Below are 22773 nucleotides of genomic sequence, written 5' to 3'. Positions count from 1 at the left end.
CGCCCCCGAGCCCCGAACGGAGGCCTATGATTGCTCCTGCGGCACGTCGCTCTTGCCCCTCGGACGCGCTCTATTGGCTCTTGGCAGGGATGCAGCCGGCCCCCTCTTGCCGAATGGGCAATCGCTCCAAGGCGCGGCGTTCGATTGGCCTCCCGCGCAGACTGCTAGGATTGGCTCTGGTTTTCTTCCCCGCTCCTCCTCCTCCCCGCCTCAGGGCACAACACGCCAGCGCGAGGGCCCGTGCGTCAATCAAGAGACCATTGGCGTGCTGATTGGATACACCCGCCCCCCTCTCCTAAACTAATTGGTCGGGGGGAGGAGCTAGGCTGATCAGGGGCGGGAAGTCGTCCGTCAAGTTTAGAGCCATTTTTAATTGGTTCTGAGGGGATATTCTGCCCCGCAGCCATTGGTTGGCTCCGGAAGTGGGTGGGGAAAGCGGAGGAAGGCATGGAGCGTGGGCGTTAAAGGCAGAGCACCTAATGAGAGCGAGACAGGTACCTTCAAGCAGGGGCCGAGCTGGAGTCGTCTGCCACTCAAAACAGCCCTGGGGCCACCGGGGAGGAGCTGGGCAAGAGGGCCCACCCCCTTCCCCTCGTTGGCCCTGGCCGTTGCCATTCGCCCCAGCGTATCCTGCAACGCCGCGAGGGGGTTGGTACCCGCCCCTGAAGCGTGTGAAACGGGGCGTAGCAGGCAGCGTCGTCTCCTGGACACATCCTTCCGCATCCCTTGTGTCCCAGCTGCGTCGTCTTCCTGCAAGTGTCTGTTGGGCATATCTCTGAGTCTCTGTACGGTGAACGGAGGGAAGGAAGCAGTGGCCAGTGCCCCAAGTCACTGGCACCTCGCATACCCATGGCAAGGGCATGGCGTTTCTGTCCTGCCTCGGCCTAGTTGTGCGGTTACTGTGGGGCACTGTCCTCCGCAGCCCGCTTCCTCGGTGTTGTGGGTACGCTGCAGAAGGGACAGAGGGGGCTACCCCGTCCTCTCCCGCTCTCTGCTCTGCGCTCCAGCGGCGAAGACTTGCCGACCTCGTGTGCAGGATCCACTTTTGCACTTCTACCGTCGTTTCCACGATAATTCGTTTGCCCTTCTGGGGTTTGCGTTCGCAGAAGTACAGTGACTTGTTTGCTGAATGAATACTTGGGATGAAGTGTGGTTGACGACTCGGTAGGCGGTGGTACCCGAACCACCCACGAGGTATTTGCTCCGGGTCACACAGTCAATACATAAAAAAGATAAACCCAAGGAAGATGCAATTAAGAGCCGCATCTGAATCATCTGACAAGGGGAGATGACTAAAAATGCAGTGTTCTTAGGCCCACACGGACCTGAGGAGTGAAGCCTAGAGATCTGCGCTTTTACACACTTCCCTGGGTGATTCCCATGCTTACTGGGGTTTGAGAGTCATTCATCAAGAGCTTCGCTCTTCAAAGTGTGGCCCTTGGATGGAGCAGGGCCTCTCAGAGGTCTTGAGAACCATTTGAAGACTTGCTAAAATGCAGATTCTGGTTCAGAAGGTCCCAGATCCTGGTTTTTGACAAGTTTCCAGGTGATGCTGATGGTCCACACTTCGCACTTTTGAGTAGCAAGGATTCAGATCAGTGGTTCTCAAACTCGGCTGCAATTAGAATCACCTGGGTGGCTTGGAAAAAAAAAGCCAGACACTCAGGGCTTACCCTAAATGAATGAAATCTGAATTTTCGAGGATATGAACCAGATAGTAATTTTTAAATCTGCTTAGATGATTCCAACATGCAGCTAATCTAACAGAATTTTATGGAGCAGTGGGTTCTCAGTGATGTACCTGGACCAGCAGCATAAACATCACCTGGGAACTTATTAGAAATGCACATTTTTTAGCTCCCCCATAGACCAACTGAATCAGAAACTCTGGGCCCTGAAACCCTGGTTTTAACAAGCCATCCAGGTAATTCTCAAGCATGTTCAGTTTTGGGCATCTCTGTTCCAAGACTATGCAGGACTGCAGCACCAGGTGACTCGGATTCTTTCTTGACTCTGGCCACGGAGGTGGAGGCTCTGAAGAGGGCGGGCAGAGCGCCCTCCCCCGGGCAGACCCATCAGCAGAGATCAGCAAAGGCTGTCACTTCCAAACAGGGCTCATCTAAAGACTCCAGGATAGGGGCACCTGGGTGGCTCAGTCGGTTAAGCGTCCGACTTCAGCTCAGGTCACGATCTCGCGTCCGTGGGTTCGAGCCCCGTGTCGGGCTCTGGCCGGATGGCTCAGAGCCTGAAGACTGCTTCCGATTCTGTGTCTCCCTCTCTCTCTGCCCCTCCCCTGTTCATGCTCTGTCTCTCTCTGTCTCAAAAATAAATAAAAAACGTTAAAAAAAAATTTAAAGACTCCAGGATAAATGTGGGGACACAGCTAAGCGATCTAGGTAATTTGGCCGGCCACTAGAAGGATCCCCCAGGGTGATGTAGACTCTGATGTGAGAGAGGAGACTCAAGAGAGCTGCTAAGGTCCACAGACTGAGCCCTGAACTGAGACACACTTAGAACAAGTGTGATGGGGGGCGGCCCAGAGAGAGGAACAGGAAGGGAGATCTCAGCTAGGACCCAGCCGGCTAGAGCCCCAGGGAGAGAGCGAGAGATGGAGGGGGGAAGGCGGGCACAGGTGCAGGGTGGGCTGTGCACCCACCTCCTGGGTAAACTAAGAGGGGCACTGCCCTCACGGGTCAGTGACCAGGCTCCGGCACTCTGTGGAACCCGGCTCCAGAGCACAGCAAACGGCCCCCGTGTGGGGCTCTTCCTGAATTAGCTCTTGCAGGGTAGCTGCTGGGACTGCTGCTGCAGCCAGCGTTGTCCCCACCTGCCTATAGGCCACGTGCCCCTGAGCCAAAGTGAAGGAGACCTTGGCTGAGCCCCGGCTCCAAGACAGCCTGGGGGCTCCACTGGCTGAGCTGGCAGGAACTCTGACAGCACTGAGTCCCTGCCAGCAGGGAGCCTGCGTGCTCGGCCCCATCGGGGCTTGGCTCACCACTCCACACACTGGACCCTGACAGGAAGCCCAACACCGAGCAGGTCCTGGGCGTCCTTCACGTCCTCACGAGGGACCTGTGGCACGGAGGCTTGCACACCTGAGACCCCACAGCCACCCCGGCTGGCCTGTTTTCAGGGCTGGGGCTTTGGGCAGCCATATCACTTGGGAGCATCAAAACAATGGACATTCTCCAAGTGGTCTGGAGACAGAGAGGGCTCTGCTCTTCCTGGAATCCAGGACAGGGAAGCAAAGGGCCAGGGTGGGGCCCGGACACCACCTGGATTGGGAGCCCCAGCTTTGTCCCCCAAGCCCCACAGCGGACTCCTCCAGTCGTGCAGGTGTTTGACAAATGATCACTCCCCAGGAACAGAACCTGATAATGTGCTTTTAATTGCACTTTTTCCAAAAGTATCTCCCTTTCTAGGTAAAAAAGATGAAGCGTGATGAAGACTGGCTCTATGCCCCGAGATGGGGAGGCCGTCTTGGCGCTCAGGGGGCCGGCTCCTCCCATGCCTCCTCGGACAGTCCTGGCGCGGGGCTGTTGAGGGACACTCCCAGCCCGATCCTGACCCGGGTCCCTTCAGAAGGGCAGGGCCCGTAGCTTCAGGGGCAGCCACCTGGGTACAGTCCCTCAGGTGGACATGATGCCGCTCTTCTCGCCCTTGACCTTGAGGAACTCGGCCATGCTGGAGAAATACTTCTGGTTGGCCTCGGCCACCTTCTTTTCGGCTGCTTGCGGGTTCACAATCTCCAGGCCCTGGGCAGGCGGGGGAGGTGACGATGGGGTGGGGAGCTGGGCTGGCCGCTGACAGGCCCCCCCCCCCCCCCGGCCCAGTGAGAGGATCATGAAATGTCAGGGAGCCCTTCTCAATGGTCCTGGGGCTCCAGGTGATGAGGACAGTTTGCCAGTCACCAAACTGCCCCCGCCCCAAAGGAGGACCTGGGCATCTGAATATTTAACAGGTCCTCCAGGTGATTTTAAAAACACAGTTTCAGAACAGCCAACCCGGTTTGGTTCCTGAGTAAGGAAACTGAGTCACAGAGTGAAGCGGCTCCCCTGCCGCCGTGGTGCGAATCACACCAACCCCGGTAGGGACAGTGACCCGCGCTGGGGGCCCCACAGTGGCTGGCACCTTTCCCAGTATCCTCCACACGGTAATCCTCACCTTGCGGCTGAGGCCTCCCTGGGGGCCTCCAACCTGACCCCTCACCCCCTCTTCTCCGTGCACTTTCCACTTTCCGACAGGCTGTGTATCTTACCTACCTGACCTGCCACCCCATAAGGTCCACAAAGGCAAGGCTTACTGCCTGGTGTCTGTGGTTTTACCCCCGGCCCTTCCAACGGTGCAGGGGACTTAGGTGCTCAGTAGACCCTTGCTGACAGAGGAAAGCTGTTCTGTTTGATGCCGTGGGACACACCAGCCCTCTTTTGTGGGCACGTAAGCCAAGGAAGGGACGGACGCAGTGGCTCCATCCTGTGCACTGGCTGGGCTGGGACCTCACCCTCCCAGCCAGCTATGAACCTTCTTAGGAGGGCCTGCGGTTGTCCCAACCACCCAGCACCTCAGGGAGGGGCTGAGCCCGCTTGAGGTCACAGGGTCGCCCACAGCCTGAGTCTAAAGCCAGCCTGGGCTTGCTGGCAGGACCGTGTCCCTTCTGTCCCTGCTAACTTGAGCACCGGGGGGCCATGCCCTCCAGGGGCTTCACTGATGCCCCATCCACAGCAGCCCCGTGAGGAGCTCGATCATGTGGCTGTCTCACAGGAGAAGAGGCTGAAGCCCAGGGCTGCTGGGAAAGCTGGGAGTGGAGCCGCCTGACTCCTGCGTCCAGTACCTGGAGTGGGGTGAAGGCCACACTGGAGGCTGTCCCTGAGGAACGGTCGCGGATGGTGGACTTCCCTCCGTACACCACACTCTGCTTCTGCAGTGTCCGCTGTGGGGAGGTGGGGGCAGGGGACGTCTGGGCTTGCCCTGGGCTTGCCCACCGGTGCCCCCTCACCCCTGGACCCGCCCAGGCCTGGTCTGTACCTGCAGTGTCTTGGAGATCCTGGCTTTGGTGGCCTCGTTCACCTGTGTCTGCCGTACCCGCCCGCTGCCTGATTTGCCCAGATGGCCCAGGCTGAAGCCCAGGTCCTCCTGGTAGGCGTCCTCCTCGATCTGGTGGGAGGAGAAGGCATCCCGGAGTTAGCCACCCTCCATCAGCTAGACACCCGGCCGTTCAACTGATTCAGGTGCCTGCGGGGCCAAGATGACCCCCGAGAGGGGCCGTGCGTGCACGCATACGCGCGTGCACGGCGTCAACAACCGAAGCCGGGCTCGCAGACCAAAGGACACTCGAGCTAGTTCTTGCAGGACCATCAGGGTGATGCTCAGAGAGGAGAGTGGCGGAGGTGAAGCCAGGGGAAGGACATGTACGGGAAGGGCGGGGGGCAGGGGGGATAGGGCCGGCACAGAGTGCTGTGTAGGGGTGCATGGATGTGGGGGAGAGACTGGAGGTGGGCGTAGTGCCCCAGCAGAGAGGAGAAACGTGGCAGGGGACAGAGGGACAGCGCTTGTGACAAAGAAGACCCCTGAGGCCCCGCAGTGGGAAAGGGCGAAGTATCTGGGTCGGGGTTCTGACCTCTCCAAAGCTCATACGGTTGGCCTGCTTCCGGATCTCAGTCAGCCCCAGCCGCTCCTTCATCTTGCGGTACCTGGGGATGGGCACCGGGGATCAGCTGGGGGGTGAGCCCCTTCCCTTTCCCTCCGCCTGACCCCGGGCCTCGGGACCCACCTGCGGCCGCCTCGCTTCTTGCGCTGCCCGTCCAGGGGCGCAGGCAGCGGCTTTACCTGCTTCACAGGGGGTGGCTCCTGCCACTTGTCAAACTTCCGCTCGATCTCGTCCTTCAGCTCGTAGCCCACCTGGGGAGGGCGCGAGGGTCCCATCAGGGCCTGGGGGACCCACCCGCTCTCGGGCCCAGACTCCTCACTGCACTACACACACAACTGTCTCCTCGATGCAGGTGCAGGCAGCCCCTCAAATGCAACACAGCCAACCCCAGACCCGCGCCTCCTCCCCAGCCTCTGGCCCCAGCCTCTGCAAGTGGGGTCACCCGGGAGCCTCACCTCTATGCTTTCTCTCCCAGCAAGCTCTTCCTTCAGAGAGACCCCAAATGCCACCCCCCTCCAGCACCTCTGTTGCAGTGAGGTCTCTGCAGGACCCACCCCGCCCCACCGCCAGGCTGGGGCCTGCGCACTGGCTGCTCCCTCCTCCTGGGTCTCTTCCCCCAGGCACTCACGGGAGCTGCTTGCTAGCGTGACCCAGGTGTACGTGCGTTACACCTTCACCTCTTCAGAGAAGCCGCCGCCCCCCCCCCCCCCGCCCCCGACATCCTGGTTAAACAGCGCCCACCTCCCCCACCAGCCCGGCACCCTTTGACCCCTACTCAGCAGTGACACGGCACCCCTGGACACAGCACAGATGTCCCTGGCCCCCTCGCCCTGCCCCCAACCAGAACGTGCATGCGCACACAGGGCTTTGGTCTGAGCGGCTCACTGCGGTACCCCCAGCATCTCGACCAGCGGTTGAGAGCAAGAGAGAAAGGAGGGAGATCACAACCCTGAACGCTGTGCCAGGCTGGGTGTCTGGACGCCAGTGCACAAGACACAAAACACATCCCCTTTCACAGAGGCGAACTGAATGACGGTCTGGATGGTGACAGGTCCCGGTGCAGCAGGCAAAACCGCCCCACCAGGGTGTCCACATCCTCGTCTCCGCTCCGGATGGAACTTCGTGGGTGTGATCAGGTGAGAAATGTGAAGACGGGAGACGATCTAGATGGCCAGCGTGGGCCCCACGTCATCACCGCGTCCTTAAAGGAGTCAGAGGAGGACCCGTGGAGACAGGCCTCGAGTCAGGGAGAGACAGAAGACGCCACGCTGCCAGCAGTGTGGACGGAGGAGGACTGCGAGCCCCGGGCAGCAGGCGCCTCCAGAAGCTGGGAAAGGCAGGGGGCGGATCCCCCCCAAGAGCCTCCAGAGGGAACGCTGCGCCAGCACCTGGATCTCAGCACAGCGGGACCCTCGGCAGACTTCTGACCCACAGGGCTGGACGACGACACTAATACACGACACACCCCCCTCCACACACTTCCAACAGTGCTCGTGTGTGCTGGGTCCCCTGATGGTGCCTCCCCCCAGGACACAGGACACACCACAGACCCACACAGACGCCCGCCCGTGCCTCACCTTCCCCTCTGTGCTCTCGTGGAAACTGTCCACGCGGGCTGCCAGCGTGCACTTAGCCGCCACCAGCCGGGCCGCTTTCCGTCGGAGATCCTGGAGCAGCAGGAAGGGGCAGAGTCAGTGAGAGAATTCGTTTGAGAGCCCTGAGCATTTCAGAGACCACAGGCACCAGGGCTCACCCTCTGCCCACAAGCACGTCACCGTCCCTGCCACGCGTTACCGTGAAAACCTGTAATAACGTGTTGCCACAACAAACTATCATCATTGCTGTTTTCTTTCAGCCCACTTTTCAAAACCTTGAGCCCCTTTGCACAGACATCTCTATTACTGCAGTGGAAGACTGTCACGTACTAAAAAGAAAGTGATTAAAATAGAACACATCCATCTGTGCATCAGAAAATCGTGTCCTGTGCCACGAAAGGCAGGTGGCCCATGATCTGAGATGCACCAAGATGGCACACGTAAACCCACAGCCATGTCTCGATAAATAACGATAACAAAGTTGGCAGTGGCTTCGCCTTGCCCTGAGAGTTCCGGCCTGGCCCTCAGCTCTGGGAGGTAACCTTTGTTGGCCTGGGACCTCGGACAAGGCAGAGACCAACCATGTGAGACACTCAGGGGGGTGTCTGGGTTACAGGATCTCAGTCAACCTGGAACCCAGATCGGCCACCTGGGCTACCCAGTCAGGTCTACACAGCTCAACCCCAGAGAAGACTCCCAACTTGGAGGCCCAGTGGGGCTTCCCTGGTGGCAGGTCCCCCCGCACGCTGTCACGTGTGGAGGCCGGGAGTGACGTGGGCAACGGGGAGACGAGGTCTGGAAGTGCCGTGGCTGCTACTTCTGGCTCCGACCCCACTCCCTCCCTCCCTTGGCTGCTGGGAGTCTGTCCTTTCGTGACAAACCACAATTCAAGTGCGTCAGCTCAGTGAGGCTGCACCTCCCTCTAGTGGGTTATTGAAGCCGGGGGCGGTTTGGGGACCCCTGCACCTCACCAGCTAATGCTTATGTTGTTTCTTATGTGCAAGCATGACCTGAAGGTGTTGCATACATAAGAGTCCTAATCACAACCCTGGGAAGCAGGTTCTATCCCCCCCATTTTACAGACAGGGAGACCGAGACACAGAGCTCACATCTCTTGCCCCGTTGTTAATCCCAAGCCCAGCACATCTGCTCCAGGGTCCTTGTTCTTATGCTCCACGTGACCCTGTCGTCCGAGCTCCTGACCACTGTTGTCAGCTGTGACCAGTGGGAACCGGGGAGCAGAGGGGCAAGTTGCTGAGGCTCACACTGCCCCCCAGACAAGGCTGCTTCTGCCACAGCAGAAGGTTCCACGGGGACCACGTGTCAGGGTGGCTCACCGGGGGCAGAGATTGCACGATGTCGCTGTGGTAGATGTAGCCAGTGTGGGGCAGCACAGAGGTGGACGAGAAGCCAGACAGCGTCTTGCGCTGGGCCCCAAGCAGCATGATGTTGCAGGCGGGCATCTTGGAGAGGTTGGTCAGGCCCCCAGCCACCCCTGCGGCAGGAGAGAGGGAGGGAGGTCAAAGGAAACACAGCACTTGTTTGGGGGCTCACCGCACACTTAGTGCCTTAACCTGAGCGTCTGGTTGAGTTCCCGAGCTGGCCCTGCTAGGGAGGGCTGATGGGTCCCGCTTCGGAGGGAGGACTCAGAGGAGGACCAGAGAGGTGAAACCACCTGCCTGAGGGTGCACAGTGCGGAGGCGGCCCAATGGGAGCCCCCAGAGTCTACAGAGCTGCACAGCCCCTGCTCTGTGTTAGAACAGCGGCCACCTTGGGGCGCCTGGGTGGCGCAGTCGGTTAAGCGTCCGACTTCAGCCAGGTCACGATCTCGCGGTCCGTGAGTTCGAGCCCCACGTGGGGCTCTGGGCTGATGGCTCAGAGCCTGGAGCCTGTTTCCGATTCTGTGTCTCCCTCTCTCTCTGCCCCTCCCCTGTTCATGCTCTGTCTCTCTCTGTCCCAAAAATAAATAAATGTTGAAGAAGAGCGGCCACCAGGCTGGGGACGCTCTGATGACGGGGCCTGGTGTCAGTCACCCCTGGGTTCCCGTGGGCTTGTCTCCAGGCCCAGCGCAGAGAAGCTGCAGATAAAAACGTTTACCTTTCACGGGGGACTGCTGTGTGCCAGGCTCCGCACTAGGCGTCTTTAAGGATTAGGTAAGTGATCAAGGAATGGTAACTCGCAAGTGAGCAGAGCGCCCCCCGCCCAGAAGCTGACATCAGAGTCCCCAGAACCTTGGTGCTGCCTTATAGGACCGAAGGGACTTTGCAGACACGGTTAAGGACTTTGAGAGGGGCGGGAGGGAGGGGAGGATTCTATGACGCACAAGGGTCCTTGTAAGCTGAAGGGAGAGGCAGAGAGTCACAGGGATGTGAGACAGGAGACTTTAAGGTGGGGAAAACCCGGAGCCAAGGGTGCAGGCAGCCTCTGGAGGCCAGAAAAGGCCCGGAAGCGGACTCCTTCCGCTCCTTTCTCCTAGAACCTCCATAAAGCAATGCAGAAGCCGGCCGACACCTTGATTTCAGCCCGGAAGTCACAGGCAAGTAGCACACCGTCAATCACCACTGGGGAAACTGAGGCACGTGAAGATGGGAGGTCAGTGAGGGGGAGGCAGGATCCACACCTGAGGTGATCTCGCCCCAAAACCACCGTAGCCCCGCACACACCTGCCACTCCAGGCTGCGCTAGGAGCTGAACCGTGTCTCCCCAAATTCCTGTGTCGAAGCCCCACGCCCACGACCTCAGAATGTGGCTGTGTTTGGAGACGAGGCCACGAAACAGGGGATTCAGGGGGAATGACATCACTGGATGGGCCCTGACCCAGCACGACCGGTGTCCCCACAAGAAGAGAGGACAACACAGATGCGCAGAGGAGAGGCCAGTTGGGCAGACAGCCCCCTGCAAGCCGAGAACCCAGCCTGCCGACACGCTGCTCCCGCCTTCTGGCCTCCCAGCCTCCAGGACCCCGTGACAACGAACCTTGGTTTTTAAGACCCCCACTGCCTGCTGCACCCGCCTGTGCTACTTTGTTATGGCAGCCGAGCAACCTAGCACACAGCTGCTCCACCCAGGTCCCCGAAGAGCCCCTCAGCTGAAGGGGCTAGGAGCCCGAGGGGGCGCCTGCTCGGAGACCGCAGGGAGTCTGAGGAGGCCCACCCTTCGGTCCCAACCCATCATCAGGACTGCTGTCCCCATCTCATGGATGAAACCGTGGTCCCGATGGCTCACACCGCCTATGCTGGGCAGCCCAGGGGTCTGTGCGGAGCCGGGAGCTGCCGGGACATGCTGGCCGAGCAGTGCCGGGGTCCCCAGCAGCCGCACCACCTCCTCCGGGCTGGTCAGGCCAGCCCTCCTCAGGGCCACCATTCTTTCTGTGGGTCTGCAGGACAAGCAGGCTGGCCGACCTCTGTGATCTCCAGGAGGGATGACAGGGAGAGAACAGGGCACTGGGGCCCTGGGCCAGATGCCCCGTTTCATACATGAGGGGTGTGGCTTCTCCACGATCACACTGTCCAAGGTCAGCCCTCTGCCCCCACTCTGCCCCAGGACCTCACCCATGATCTTTGCGGCTGTGGACGCCCCGATGATGATGGAGAGGTTGGGCGCGATGAAGGACATCCGAGACTCCACGTACTCGTAGATGCGGTGCTTGGAGGCGTTTAGCTCCAGTGCCATGTCACAGGCCTCCTCCAGCCGCTCCAGCTCCTCCTCCGACAGCTGCTGCCTGCGGTGGTTCGGGACTTAGGGATATGGCTGGGACAGACCCGGCCCCTCCTGGGTACCCTACCTGACGGGCATGGGAGCCCTGTCCTTCTGGCTGTGTGCTCATGCGCACACGCACGTGTGCGCACACGTGCACATGTACGCATAGCGTATGTGCATGCACGCACGTGTGCACATATACACGTGTAGCCACAGCATATATGCACGTGTGCACATATATACACGCACGCAAGCATATAGGGGTGCACACATACGTGCGTAGGTATGACGTGTATGCATGCACGCACGTGCGCGCGCATACACGTGTAGGCACGGCATATACACGTGCACGCACATGTGTGCACATGTACACACAGCATATATGCATGCATGCACATTGTGCACATATACGCGTGTAGGTGCAGCATATGTATGTACACACACACATGTGCACATATACACATGTAGGCACAGCACATACACGTGCATGCACGCATGTGTACATCTACGTGTGTGGGTACGGCATATGTGCACACACACGTGTGTGCACATATACACGTGTAGGCACAACATATATGTGTGGATGCACGTGTGCGGCCTCACGGCTACTGTAAGTGCTATTAGCCCGGAAGCGAGGGTTGCTGGGAATCATAGGTTTTCAGTCAGCACCGCTTGTCAGCCCGGGCCGGGCCCTTGCCCACGTGCCCCTGCCGGCCCCTCCTCATCCTCCAGGCCTCAGCCTCGCCGAGCACCAAGGTTCCTGCCCTGCTGCTTCCCTCGGGCACCATCACCAGCTGCAATCCACCGAACCTCCCGTCCACCTCTGGCGCTAGACAGCAGCCCCCCAAGGGGACCCCACCCCAGATTCTCAGCAGCGTGCCCAGCACACCCTGGCACACGGAAGGTGCCGGGCTAGTACTTGCTGAAGGAAACCACAAAGGTGGGCTGTCATCACTGTCACTTTACAGAGGGGACCCGAGGGCAGGACGGCTAAGGGACCCGGCGGCCACAGAGCTGCGAGCCGGCAACCAAACCCGGCCATACCCCTCCCTCCCTCAGTTGCCCCGTCGCGCTTATGGCGCACAGACGAGGGACCGTGGAGCCCGCCGTAGGCCCCTACAACCAAAGCCCAGTGGGCTGAGGCTCAAGGCTGCTCCCCCCAGTGGCGAGCTAAGAGCCCAGTATTCTCCCACTAGAGACCCTGGCCCCTGCATGAGGCTGAGACATCACCTCCTCCAGGAAGCCACCTGCCCCAGTCTGGAGAGATGCCCCTCCTCTTGCGCCCCAGGCCACTCGGCACCTGTCTGCACTCTGACACTCGCCCTCCCGCCTGTGACCTGCGTGTACACCTGCCTCTCCCCAGACAGAAGCTGCTTTGCTGAGTTCTCTATCTCTGTCCTCAGAACAGTGCCTGGCGCTCGGTCAGCATTTATTCAGTCGGCAGAAGTGCAGCCCGAGGGAGGTCTCCACGCCACAGGGCTGTTCTGGAGCTAAGGGCATGTTCTTCTCTTAGACGCGGCACGGATGCCACAGGGGCAGGCAGACACCAAGGGCCCCAAACCAGGTCCCTGCCTTAACGGACACCTTCATCCCAGCGAGGGGGAACGTGCCCGCGACAAACGCTTGTAACCCAGGCTGGCCCTCTGCCTCACCACTCAGGACCCCCAGACCCCACACTCACTCCACACACGTGGGACAGAAACGAGCTGTCCTCCTGAGACAGACACCCGCCCACTGGGACCCTGCGATCCTCCTCTGCCATTAGATGGGCCTGCGGGGGCCCCGGTGACTCCTTGCCCCTGAGCACGCACCCCTGGGTGGTGGAGGCGGTGACGCTGACGACCATGATGGTGGCGTTGGTCAGGATCTGCTGCAGGTTCTCGTTGTTCTTGCACTTGTCCAGGCTGTTGCCTAGCTCCTGGGGGCGAGAGGGCAAGACAGGGGAGGCCTGGAGACTCAGGGAGGCCCGAGAACCTCTCTTGCTCATGCGGCCATCTGGGTCTCTTCTGGGGACACTGGCAAAACTGGGCTCTGTACACAGGGGACCTCCTACCAGTTCCAAGAACTTCCCCGCTGAAGGCATCAGCACCACAGTGCTGATCCAGAACCGGCCACCCAGGGAGGCCCCGCCACCCACGTCAACTCGGAGCGCAAACACAGCCATGCTGCTTCCCTGCACGGACGGCCCCCTACCATCCTCCTCCCCTGGACTCACGAGGGAGCCTCCTCGCCCGTGTCCCTGCCTCCACCTAGGCCTGACCCTCCCACGGCTTTCCCGTAAGGCCCAAAGCCTTGGAGGTCAGATGGCATCCGGCCTCACCAACTTTGTCTCCCCACCGCCGACCGCCTTGGGGTCTTGGCGCTCATGAGTTCCCCCAAGTCTCTGCACGGCTTCCCCTGCATCAACCTTCAGATTTCCACTCAAGTGCCACCTGCTCCAAGCACGGCCAGAGAAGCACTGGCCGACACGGGGCACCCCCTCATCTCCCTCCCTGCTTCCTCGGCCTCAACCAGCTCCGGCCCTTCTTGGGAGGCCCACCCAGGGAAGGAGTGGGCCTGGAGGTGGGCAGAGCAGCCTTGAGAACATTCCTTCCAGGCTCCACCCCTTTCTTGCTGGGAAGCCTAGAGCAGCTCCTGGCCTCAAGAGAACAGGGAGGGCAGATGAGCCCTCAGGAGCCATGGCTCCAGGCCGCTCACCTGCTCTCTGTTCCCAGTGGCCGAAGGCTGACTGAGGGGAGCCTTTCCCCTTAGACCCGGGGGTCCAAGGGCAGGGCCCTGCCCCCCATCACTCAGTTCTTCCTGAGTCCCCACTTTGGTGCACTCACCTTGACCGTGCGGATGTAATCCAGTGCGTTGGGGACCAGGGACTCCAGTTCGGGGAATCGCTTTGAGTACTTATCCCGGATGAACTTGTGGATGATGTCTGAAGTGGACAGAGAGGCGAGGTGTCTGATGAGGGGGCAGGCGAGGTGCGTTGGCTGTCCCCAACATCCACTGCCCCTCTTCCCTTAGTGACTGAAGCCCTGAATTTAGCGGGGCTCATGGCCACCCAGCAAAAACGCCGTTTCCCTGCTGCACGCAGCCACGTGAGTTAGTTCTGGTTTACGACACGTGATCTGAAGTGACATGCACTTTCCAGGATACCCCTTAAAGAACTGTGCCCTCCTCCTCCTTCCTCTTTTGCTGGTGGGATGTGGAGGTGGGCAGTCACCTTGGACCCTGACACAGGTGGCATATCAACAAGACAGAAAGGGCCTGACACCAGATGCCGCGACTTTAGGCCTGGGGTCCTCACCCAGACTCTCACATCACAGGAAAACACACTTCCTTCTCAAATAAGCCACTCTGCTACCGTAGCCGAACCTGGCCTTGAACTAAATGAGGAGTCTGGGGGCAGGACCCTGGGGAGGCCAGTGGGGAAGGCGACCAGGATCCTGCCTCTGCCCTCCTTGGGGACTGGAGGGGGCCGTGAGGGACGCCAGGCAGGGCCATCTCTGCCCGCCCCTCAGGACACTCACTCAGTTCGTTCTCGATCTCCACGGTCAGGTTGTTAGCGTCCACGATGACCCGGTATTCAGGGGCCGCCTCGACTGGTCCCATCACTGTGAGGGGGAAAAACAGCCTGGGGGTGGGTGTGTCTAGGCTCCCGCAGCTGGGGGGAGACGGGGTGTGGCTGGAGGGGCTGGAGGAGTAAGCCTGGAGGTGGGTGTGCATGTCTGCAAACCTCCCATCTCTCGCCCTCCAGGCGTCACGACCCCATCTTGCCCTGGAACTAACCCTATGGCAGCTCCCCACACCACGAGGCCACGGGCCTAGCTCCCCAGACTGCTGTCTGAGGCCCCCAAAAGACAGGAAGCCCTGGGAGAACAAGAACTGTGTCTGTTTCCCAGGGCTGCCCCCTCCCTGGGCCCACAACAGCGCCTGGCACACTGGTGCCACTCAGGGGTATCCGCCGGCCTCTGCACCATCCCAGCCCCACCCTCTCATGACGCCCCAAAGGGCTGACTGCAGTGCCTGAGCACCCAGGGCTGCTTTGCTCTCCTCTGGGCCTCTGCATATGCCGTTCCCTCCCCCTGGTACATCCCTTCCTCACATCGGTTTCTGAAACGTCCCTCTCCAGGTTGCAACAACGATCACAACAACGATGGTGAAGGTATCACCATCAGCAGCAGGAGCAGCGGCTGACACACACAGGACTTACCGTGTGTCTCCCACTGTGCCAAGCATCTTGCAGGCATTAACCTCTTACCCACAACCAGCCAGAGGTGTGGGCGTCAAACTAGACCAATGTTGCACAGAAAGAAACGGAGGGACACGGCCTGATGTCACAGAGCCAGCAGATGGCAGAGCTGAGATCCGGCTCCAGAATCCACATTCTTAACCCTGATGGCTCAAGTGTCTCTACGTCCCTAGGACTCAGAAGGCACCCCGGAATCCTCTCTGCTCCCTCGGCACCCCCACGTGTCCACTAGACACAAGCGCCACCCAGTGCTGAGATGTCCCGTGCCCGCCTCCCACTCTAGACGCCCGGTGACATCAGGTCTGACTTAACCCTGAGCCTGACCCGACACGTCACTTTCACTGCTCCCCACAGCTTGTCAGATGGAGAAGCCCCCTAGCCTGGTGTTCAAAACCCTGCAGGATCTGACACCTTCTTCTGCCGCCATGAGCACGGCAGGTAAGCGAGGCTCTACACACACAGCTCCTCCCCAGAGCACGTGGCTGCTGTTCTCCATCTGGTGTGTGTATTCACACTTCAAAGTCCGTTTCAGGTACTGTCTCTTCCCTGGCCCCAGAGCTGGGGTCAGCCCGCCCCTCCAGCGGCTCCAGAGTCCGGAGCCCCCTCCATCCCAGCAGGTGCTGCCCACCAGCAGCTGCCTGGACCTGCCTGTCAGCTCCGCCAGAGCCCGAGCTCAGAGCGGAGAGCTGGGCCGATTCCCCAGGGCACCCAGTGCCTCCAGGGGCCCGCCACTGAGTGCCTCAGGAAGACTTTAAAGGAAAGAAGCAAAGAGCGGGGAGTGGGTCTGACCACACCGCTGCTGTGCCTGACAGCGTCCCGTGGCCGCTTCAGCAGTAAGTTCCATCCCAGAGCTCCCCCTTGGCAAGAAGACCGTGCGGCAACATGAGCAACCTGTCAGAGCTGAGCTGAGCGCTCGAGGCACCCCAGCACTCCCAGAAGCTGGTGCTCCGATAACTGCCCGCTGCAGGGTCACTCACTACTTACCAAATGATACCAGTCTTCCACACATGATAGCAGTAATATTCCTTCTCTTTCTTTTTAAAAAAAATTTTTTTTACATTTATTTATTTTTGAAAGACAGAGAGGGGCGCCTGGGTGGCGCAGTCAGTTAAGCGTCCAACTTCAGCCAGGTCACGATCTCGAGGTCTGTGAGTTCGAGCCCCGCGTCGGGCTCTGGGCTGATGGCTCAGAGCCTGGAGCCTGTTTCCGATTCTGTGTCTCCCTCTCTCTCTGCCCCTCCCCCGTTCATGCTCTGTCTCTCTCTGTCCCAAAAATAAATAAACGTTGAAAAAAAAAATTTTTTTTAAAAAAAGAAAGAGAGAGACAGCACAAGTGGGGGAGGGGCAGAGAGAGAGGGAGACACAGAATCCGAGGCGGTCTCCAGGCTCTGAGCTGTCAGTACAAAGCCTGATGCAGGGCTCAAACTCACAGACCGCAAGATCATGACCTGAGCCAAAGTCGGACGCTTAACCGACTGAGCCACCCAGGCACCCCACCTTCTTAAGTAAACTGAAGGAAAAAAGCACGCTGGTTTAGAGAAAAATGTAAAGTAAATAACGAAACGAGTGGTTTACAGAGGTGGCAAAACCCTTAACCGGACACATGAATCACTGACACTTGAGAAGCCTTGAGGGGAGTCCTTCTGCAGCAAGTAAGCGCTTGGCAAGAACTTAAGAAATGTCAGCTTCATGATGCAATGTATTCTCAGGAGAGAAGGGAACCGGGTTGGGATGCAAAATAAAAAGAAAGGGGCGCCTGGATGGCTTAGTCAGGTAAGCGTCCGGCTCTTGGTTTCGGCTCAGATCACGATCTCCCAGTTTTGTGAGATTGAGCCCCGTGTCAGGCTCTGTGCTGACAGTGTGGAGCCTGCTTGGGATTCTCTCTTTCTCTCTCTCTCTGTCCCTCCCCTGCTTGTGCGCTCTCTCTCAAAAGTAAATGAATAAATATTTAAAAAAAAAGAAAAGAAAAGAAAAGAAAAAAGAAAAGAAAAGAAAAGAAAAGAAAAGAAAAGAAAAGAAAAGAAAAGAAAAGAGGGCTCTCAAAAAGTCTGAGAAGGAGGCAAGCCGAACTTTCAAAGCTACAAGCAGCAGAGGAACCAAGGGGCGGGGCAGGGGAGGGACGTGGGAGGGGGAAGTTACCTTCTGAAGCTTTGGCTTGCTTGCTGATATACTCCTCGATCTTCATCATGATCTCAGCAAACTGCTCAGGGAAGACAGGAGAGTCGAAACTCGGAACTCTTCAGGAAAAAGAGCTACTGCGCACATCACCCCTGTGGGGAGCCCCTATTTACAGCCCGCTCACCATCTTGCTGTCCCACAGCTTGGCGATGCTCTTGACCGAATCCCCGGAAAGATCCAGCTGTGTCTCCTCCTGCACATCCTCGATCGCCGGCTCCTCTTCTTCCTCCCCATAGCTTCCTCCTTCCTCCTCTTCCGCCGCTTCCTCAAGGTCAGCCAGAAGCTCATCTGCCAGAGACATGCCGAGACCTATGGGAAGGGAGAGCGAGGTCCCCCCTTCATTAACGAGAGGGGGCCTCTCCCCAAGAAGGCCCTGGTCCTTATTGGATCAACCCCACGAGCAAGCAAGCTCCATAAGGACAGGTGTTTTCATCTGCTTTGTTCTTCAGCTTCTAACTGTGCCTGGCATGTAATAGATGCTCAATAAATACCCAGTGAATCACTCCATGAACAAACCTCCCAGAACCAGGTGGTCTCCGGTCATAGCTCCCACCACCTACCCTTCTCACACTCACGTCACTGGGCAAGACACAGCACGCCCCTCATGCCACCACTTAAGGCTTAAAAAAATTCACATCCTCTCTTTGAGATTGGACGTCTCCTAGGATCCTTTTTTCTCCTATAACAGAGACCCCTCCCCAAAACTGTAGGGCCCCAAAAGAGTGACAGAAATCCTAAAATATTGATCTCCCTAGACAACAGGGCAACCAGGTGGGGCCTAAGGTGTCTAGAGCCCCCAGGCCGGTCCCCTCTGGCCATGAGCAGCCTCCTCAGGTACTCCAAGCGCTGGACAAAATTAGTATTTTCTTTGAGTCCCAGAGGGTGGAAAAGAATGGGAAACACTACTCATCAAGATACAATCCCACTGTTTTTTTTTTTTTTTTTTTTTAACGTAAAACACCTCTCCTCCTTCCCGTTCCTCCTTCCTTTCCATAAAACAACTCCCCTTCCTCATTTCCTTCCCTTCTACACTGCCGTCCCTGGAAGGAAGTATAAAAACAGAGGCTGCATGGGTAATGTGTCGAGTGAAGCACGCTGGGGGCTGGGCCCCCGGGAGCAGCGGGACTCGGACACAGGGGCCTCACGGCCAATGTAAACGCGCAGCCGAGGCGCAGCTGCAGACAAGCCTGGCCAAGCGGCCAAACATGTTGTCAGGTGCTCTTTCTTCAACAAAAGAGATTCAGAACTTTGACGCAGAATCTCTGTTTCAAAGTTTCCATGCGATCATTTAAGTGGATAATTTAAAACTATAACCCCCGAAATCCCCGCAATACAGGCCAAACCCAACGGATCACGGGACAGATTTGGCCCCTGAGGCGGCAGTTGGGGACAAGCCTCAGAAGTCCAGTTGCGCGTATGAGACCCTCCTGCCTCCCTGCGCACGTCGGCCCCTGGCCCCAGGAATCAGGGCTCCCGCCCTCCCCGCGTACGCAGCGCACACACCTCTTCCCAGCCGGCAAGACGGTTTCTAGGCGAGTCGCTTCCCGACAGCGGTTGACGCTCACCGATTACGTCTCAGCTTCGCGCCGTCGTCGCGGCAAAGCTGCGCTCTGATTGGCTCCCGCCCCGGGCTGCCTTTGGAACAACAACTTTATTAGCTCCTGCCGCTAGGCGGAGAAGCGGTGAGTCCGAGAGGAGACGGATCTGTCCGGTTTACGGCCTGCCGAGGACTGAGGCTGCTAAGCGGAGAATCGCCGTAGCCGGGCGAGAAGGTGCCGAGACAAGAATAAAGACCGGGGTAACTCGGACGACTAGGAGAGGAGTGCGACGAGAAAGCAAGGCCTTTAAGCCGGGACTCGGGGTGGAGGTGGAGGGGGTGGGGAGTGAAGCCGAAAATAGGGAACTACAACCCCCAGAAGGCCTAGCGGCTAAGTCCCGGATGCCTTGGCCGTAAAGCCTGATGGGACGAGTAGTTTTGCGAAAGACTTAACCTGGAGGTTTGCGAGGTTGGAAGTTCTGAGACCCGCGGCGTCCGGAGAGGGAGACAGACATGGAACTGGAACAGAGAGAGGGGTGAGTGGCTTTGCATAAAACTACGACTCCCAAGAGACATTGCGGTTGCAGCACGTGCAGCCGTCTGCGCTTTTAGCTGAGGGTGGATGGGTATTGTAGTTCATGCAACTGCTTTCGCTTAGCGCTCTTAAGGGACCAGGGTCTGTGCTGGGCCATCCGCGGGGAGAAAGCTACGGTCCGGAGTTTTGGATCCTAGGACCAGGGGTCGGGAGCCTGGGCTCCTGGATCCTGGGACGAAGGGCTGGGGGCTTGAACTCCTTCGGATCCTCGGGGAGCAAGAGTCTGGAGGTCTGGATCCTGGGACGAAGGGATGGGGCTCGGACTCCTGTGGGACTCTAGGATCTGAAGGATCCGGAGGGGGCTGGGGGCCGGGAGTTCAGGGTCCCTGAGCCCCCTGACCTTGCAGGACCATGGCAGCCGTGGGCTTTGAGGAGTTCTCAGCGCCGCCAGGCTCAGAGTTGGCGCTGCCTCCGCTGTTCGGTGGTCACATCTTGGAGAGCGAGCTGGAGACAGAAGTGGAGTTCGTGTCTGGGGGTCTGGGCGGCTCTGGGCTCCGGGAGCGAGATGAAGAGGAAGAGGCCGCCCGGGGACAGCGGCGGCGCCAGCGAGAACTAAATCGAAGGAAGTACCAGGCGCTAGGTCGGCGCTGCCGGGAGATCGAGCAGGTAGGTGAGTGCGGATTCCCCGGCTTGGGGGCCCCTTGGCCTAAATCAGCACCCCTTCCCCGTCTCTGCCCATATGCCAGCTTTCCTTACCTAGCTGAATGAACCTTTCATTCATTTATTCATTCATGGTTCGTTTGCTCTGCGCCTGTTACCTGTCGGGCACATGCAAAGCACCTGGAGAGCGGTGTGCTCACCAGCGACCCCGACCACCCAGATCAGCTCACTGATGTTTCCTACGTGCCTCTGGTGCTCCCGATGATCAGGCTTTTCAAGTCCCCCTTACCCCTCACGTCAGGCTCTCACGTCCTGTCCATCCTGCCTCTTCAATCCCACTTGGATCCTTCTCCTGTCCATCCCCATGGCTCCTGCCCCAGACACAGGTTCTATACGCAGCATCACAGCATCAGCTTCCTTGGTGAGAATGAGGAACGCACCTTTGGCAGGGACCAGATCTAGAAAGGCCAGGAACACCAGGGCATGAAGTTTGGGTTTGGTTTGGTTTTGAAGGGAGGAGGAGCTCCTGAAAGTTTTCAAACGGAGGGAGGAACAGGGTCAGATCTGGGTGTTTGAAAGACTGAGCTGGGTTGTGTTAGTGTCACAGGCCTCCTGTCACCAGGTACTAAGTAACAGCAATGCACCCTCCCGTAGTTTTGGAGGCTGGAAGGGCAAGGTCAGGGCAGCGGCGGGCTTGCTTGCTGGCAATCATGGTGTTCCCTGACCGGTGGATCTCTGCCTTCATGTGGTGTTCTTCCTGTGTGTGCCTCTCTGTGCCCCAGCTTCCTCCGTTTGGAAGGACACAGTCATGTTGGATTAGGGCCCACTTAGTGACCTTTGACTCCAACACCTCTGTGAAGACCCTATGTGCCAAGAAGGTCATGTTCTGCGGTACTGGGAGAGTTAGGACTCCACTCACACCATCCAACCCCTCACAGTGGTGATGGGGAGCGCTGGAAGAGGGGCGGCTGGGGTAGTGGCCCGGGCAGGACGGGACGAGGTCTGAGCTGGAGCGGGGGGTCAGGAGGCGGCAGATGGAGACCGCGGGTGGGCGTTCAAGCCGTCTTAGGATGAGGAGTGCGTCAGGCTGCCTGGAGCAGGACCTCGGTTCACCCAGGGCTGGCTGGATGTGTGCTCTCACAGGAGGTGTTGGAGGACCACAGGGCAAGTGGGAGGGAGCAGTCAGCCCCGTGTACTAAAACGTCCCCCCTGAAGCTGCACTAAAGCCCAAGCTGTGTACGCCCAATGGCAGCTAGGATGTGCACAGGACGCGAAGAGCCATTTGGTTTTATGTGTATGTGTGCGCGCAGGCATGCACTAGATGGTTTGTGGACAGATCGGGTGTAACGTACACGAACCAGACAGCATACATCTCGAACTAGACCGCGGTTGCCTCCACGCCGTCCTTCAGCTCACCCCGACCTTCCTCCCTCCTCCACCGCTGCTTTCTTACTCTTCCCCCTGGGGACTCCTCTCGGGGATTCCACAACAGCAGTGACAACAGTAACATTTCATCCCGGGAATCCTGCGTTCACAGGGCTTTTCAGTACCCGGGTGGTGCCATCAGAGCGACTGCTGTCATAGGGGACCACCCACCGTGTGCCAGGCTCGCCCAAGGCTTTCCGCACAGGGCATCTCCGGGCTCCCCTCTGTCTCCACCCACTCCATGCCCCACCCCTGCACTGCCCCAGCTGGCAGTGGGGACCCCAGCCCTGTTTAACACGTCATGCTGGGGTCCACAGGGACTCAATCTTATCTGCTCAAATGGAGCTGGCATTTGAGCTTCTGCTCTTAGCCCCACCTCCCCGCCCCACTCCCCATTAGGAATAGGTGGTGGTGTTATTCCTGTTTTTACAAATGCAAACACCTGAGGCTCAGGGAGGTTCTAAGGAACTGGCCCAAGGTCACCCAGCAAAGTGGCAGGCTGGGGTCGGAGCCCACATCTTCTGACCCAGGGGCGGAACCTGCTCATCTGTGTCTCTCTGATGGCACCGAGGTAGCCAACTCCTGTTTGGTGTTGCGCGACACTTGACATGACAGAAAGTCACGCATTTATTAGCAAGTATGCGTGGAGCACCGCCTCTGCCAGGCTCTGCTCAAGGCACGGTGACACAGGCACAAGTCCCTGTCCTTCGGAGCTAATGTCCCGGTGGGGGAGACAGACGGTGAGCAAGAAGAAAAGTGGGTGGGCGAGAAGGCAGTGAGGAGTGTGGGAAGGAAACGAGCGGAGAGGAGGGGCTGGGCGCCCAGGTTCTGGGGGGCAGGGAGAGGGTGGTGCAGTGTAGTGGGAGGTCCCTGACTGGGAATGTGTGAGCTCAGACTTGAGGGAGCGGTGCAGGCGTGTGGGGGAGCCCCCAGGACAGAAGGAGGCCCACGGGAGTGGAGGGGATGGAGGGAGAGGGGCAGGAGAGGCTGTGTGGCCGCTCCCGGGGTCTCCGCACGGCACGTGTGGAGTAAGCGACGGGAGTCCCGGTGACCCGTGCGCTCTGCTGCCTCCCTGCAGGTGAACGAGCGGGTCCTGAACAGGCTCCACCAGGTGCAGAGGATAACCCGGAGGCTTCAGCAGGAGCGGAGGTAACCCATTGCATGTCAGGCCGGGCCGCCTGCCTCCGCTCCCCGCTGTTGCTTCCGCCACCTCTCGGGCTGCGCTTGCCCCCAGCGCTTGCCGCTTGCCGCGGCCGGC

The 22773-nt window shown here is 59.0% G+C and overlaps 2 protein-coding genes across 4 annotated transcripts in view; one reads left to right on the top strand and one right to left on the bottom strand.

The window, feature by feature from the left end:
- Positions 1-3363: 3363 nt before the first annotated feature.
- On the bottom strand, positions 3364-18964 carry PRPF31 (pre-mRNA processing factor 31). Of its 2 annotated transcripts, XM_040457877.1 has the most exons (14): positions 18862-18964; positions 17483-17667; positions 17320-17380; positions 14460-14543; positions 13767-13864; positions 12753-12859; positions 10794-10963; positions 8580-8737; positions 7225-7314; positions 5771-5898; positions 5618-5690; positions 5026-5154; positions 4832-4930; positions 3630-3755 (listed from the first exon to the last, which is right to left on the bottom strand). In XM_040457877.1, the coding sequence occupies exons 2-14, from the start codon at positions 17657-17659 to the stop codon at positions 3630-3632; spliced, it is 1500 nt and encodes a 499-aa protein (XP_040313811.1). In that variant the 5' UTR covers positions 17660-17667; positions 18862-18964. The 2 variants fall into 2 exon arrangements, with proteins under 2 accessions (XP_040313812.1, XP_040313811.1); XM_040457878.1 differs by lacking the exon at positions 18862-18964 and having other exon boundaries at positions 3364-3755; positions 17483-17659.
- A 49-nt stretch (positions 18965-19013) lies between these two features.
- Positions 19014-22773, top strand: part of TFPT (TCF3 fusion partner) — a 7483-nt gene continuing 3723 nt past the window's right edge. Inside the window, exons 1-3 of one of the 2 annotated variants that reach the window (XM_040457900.1) lie at positions 19014-19431; positions 19838-20096; positions 22594-22664. In XM_040457900.1, coding sequence (XP_040313834.1) covers positions 19409-19431; positions 19838-20096; positions 22594-22664 — 353 coding nt within the window. In that variant the 5' untranslated portion in view covers positions 19014-19408. Of the gene's footprint in view, positions 19432-19517; positions 19720-19837; positions 20097-22593; positions 22665-22773 lie in introns of those variants that run through there. The other variant, XM_040457901.1, reaches the window with a different exon arrangement.

The sequence above is a fragment of the Herpailurus yagouaroundi genome, unplaced genomic scaffold (genome assembly GCF_014898765.1).
Source record: "Herpailurus yagouaroundi ecotype Mexico unplaced genomic scaffold, PumYag 220, whole genome shotgun sequence".
Taxonomy (NCBI): Eukaryota; Metazoa; Chordata; class Mammalia; order Carnivora; family Felidae; genus Herpailurus; species Herpailurus yagouaroundi.
Note: the sequence above shows the minus strand (reverse complement) of the source record. Positions and strands in the feature narration are given on the sequence as shown.

Coding starts and splice junctions, on each gene's coding strand:
- PRPF31 (XM_040457877.1), bottom strand. CDS start 17,659: ATGTCTCTGGCAGATGAGCTTCTGGCTGACCTTGAGGAAGCGGCGGAA. Junction 12,860..13,766: donor ATTACATCCGCACGGTCAAG/GTGAGTGCACCA, acceptor TCTCGCCCCCAG/GAGCTAGGCAACAGCCTGGA. Junction 5,691..5,770: donor AAGAAGCGAGGCGGCCGCAG/GTGGGTCCCGAG, acceptor GCCCATCCCCAG/GTACCGCAAGATGAAGGAGC.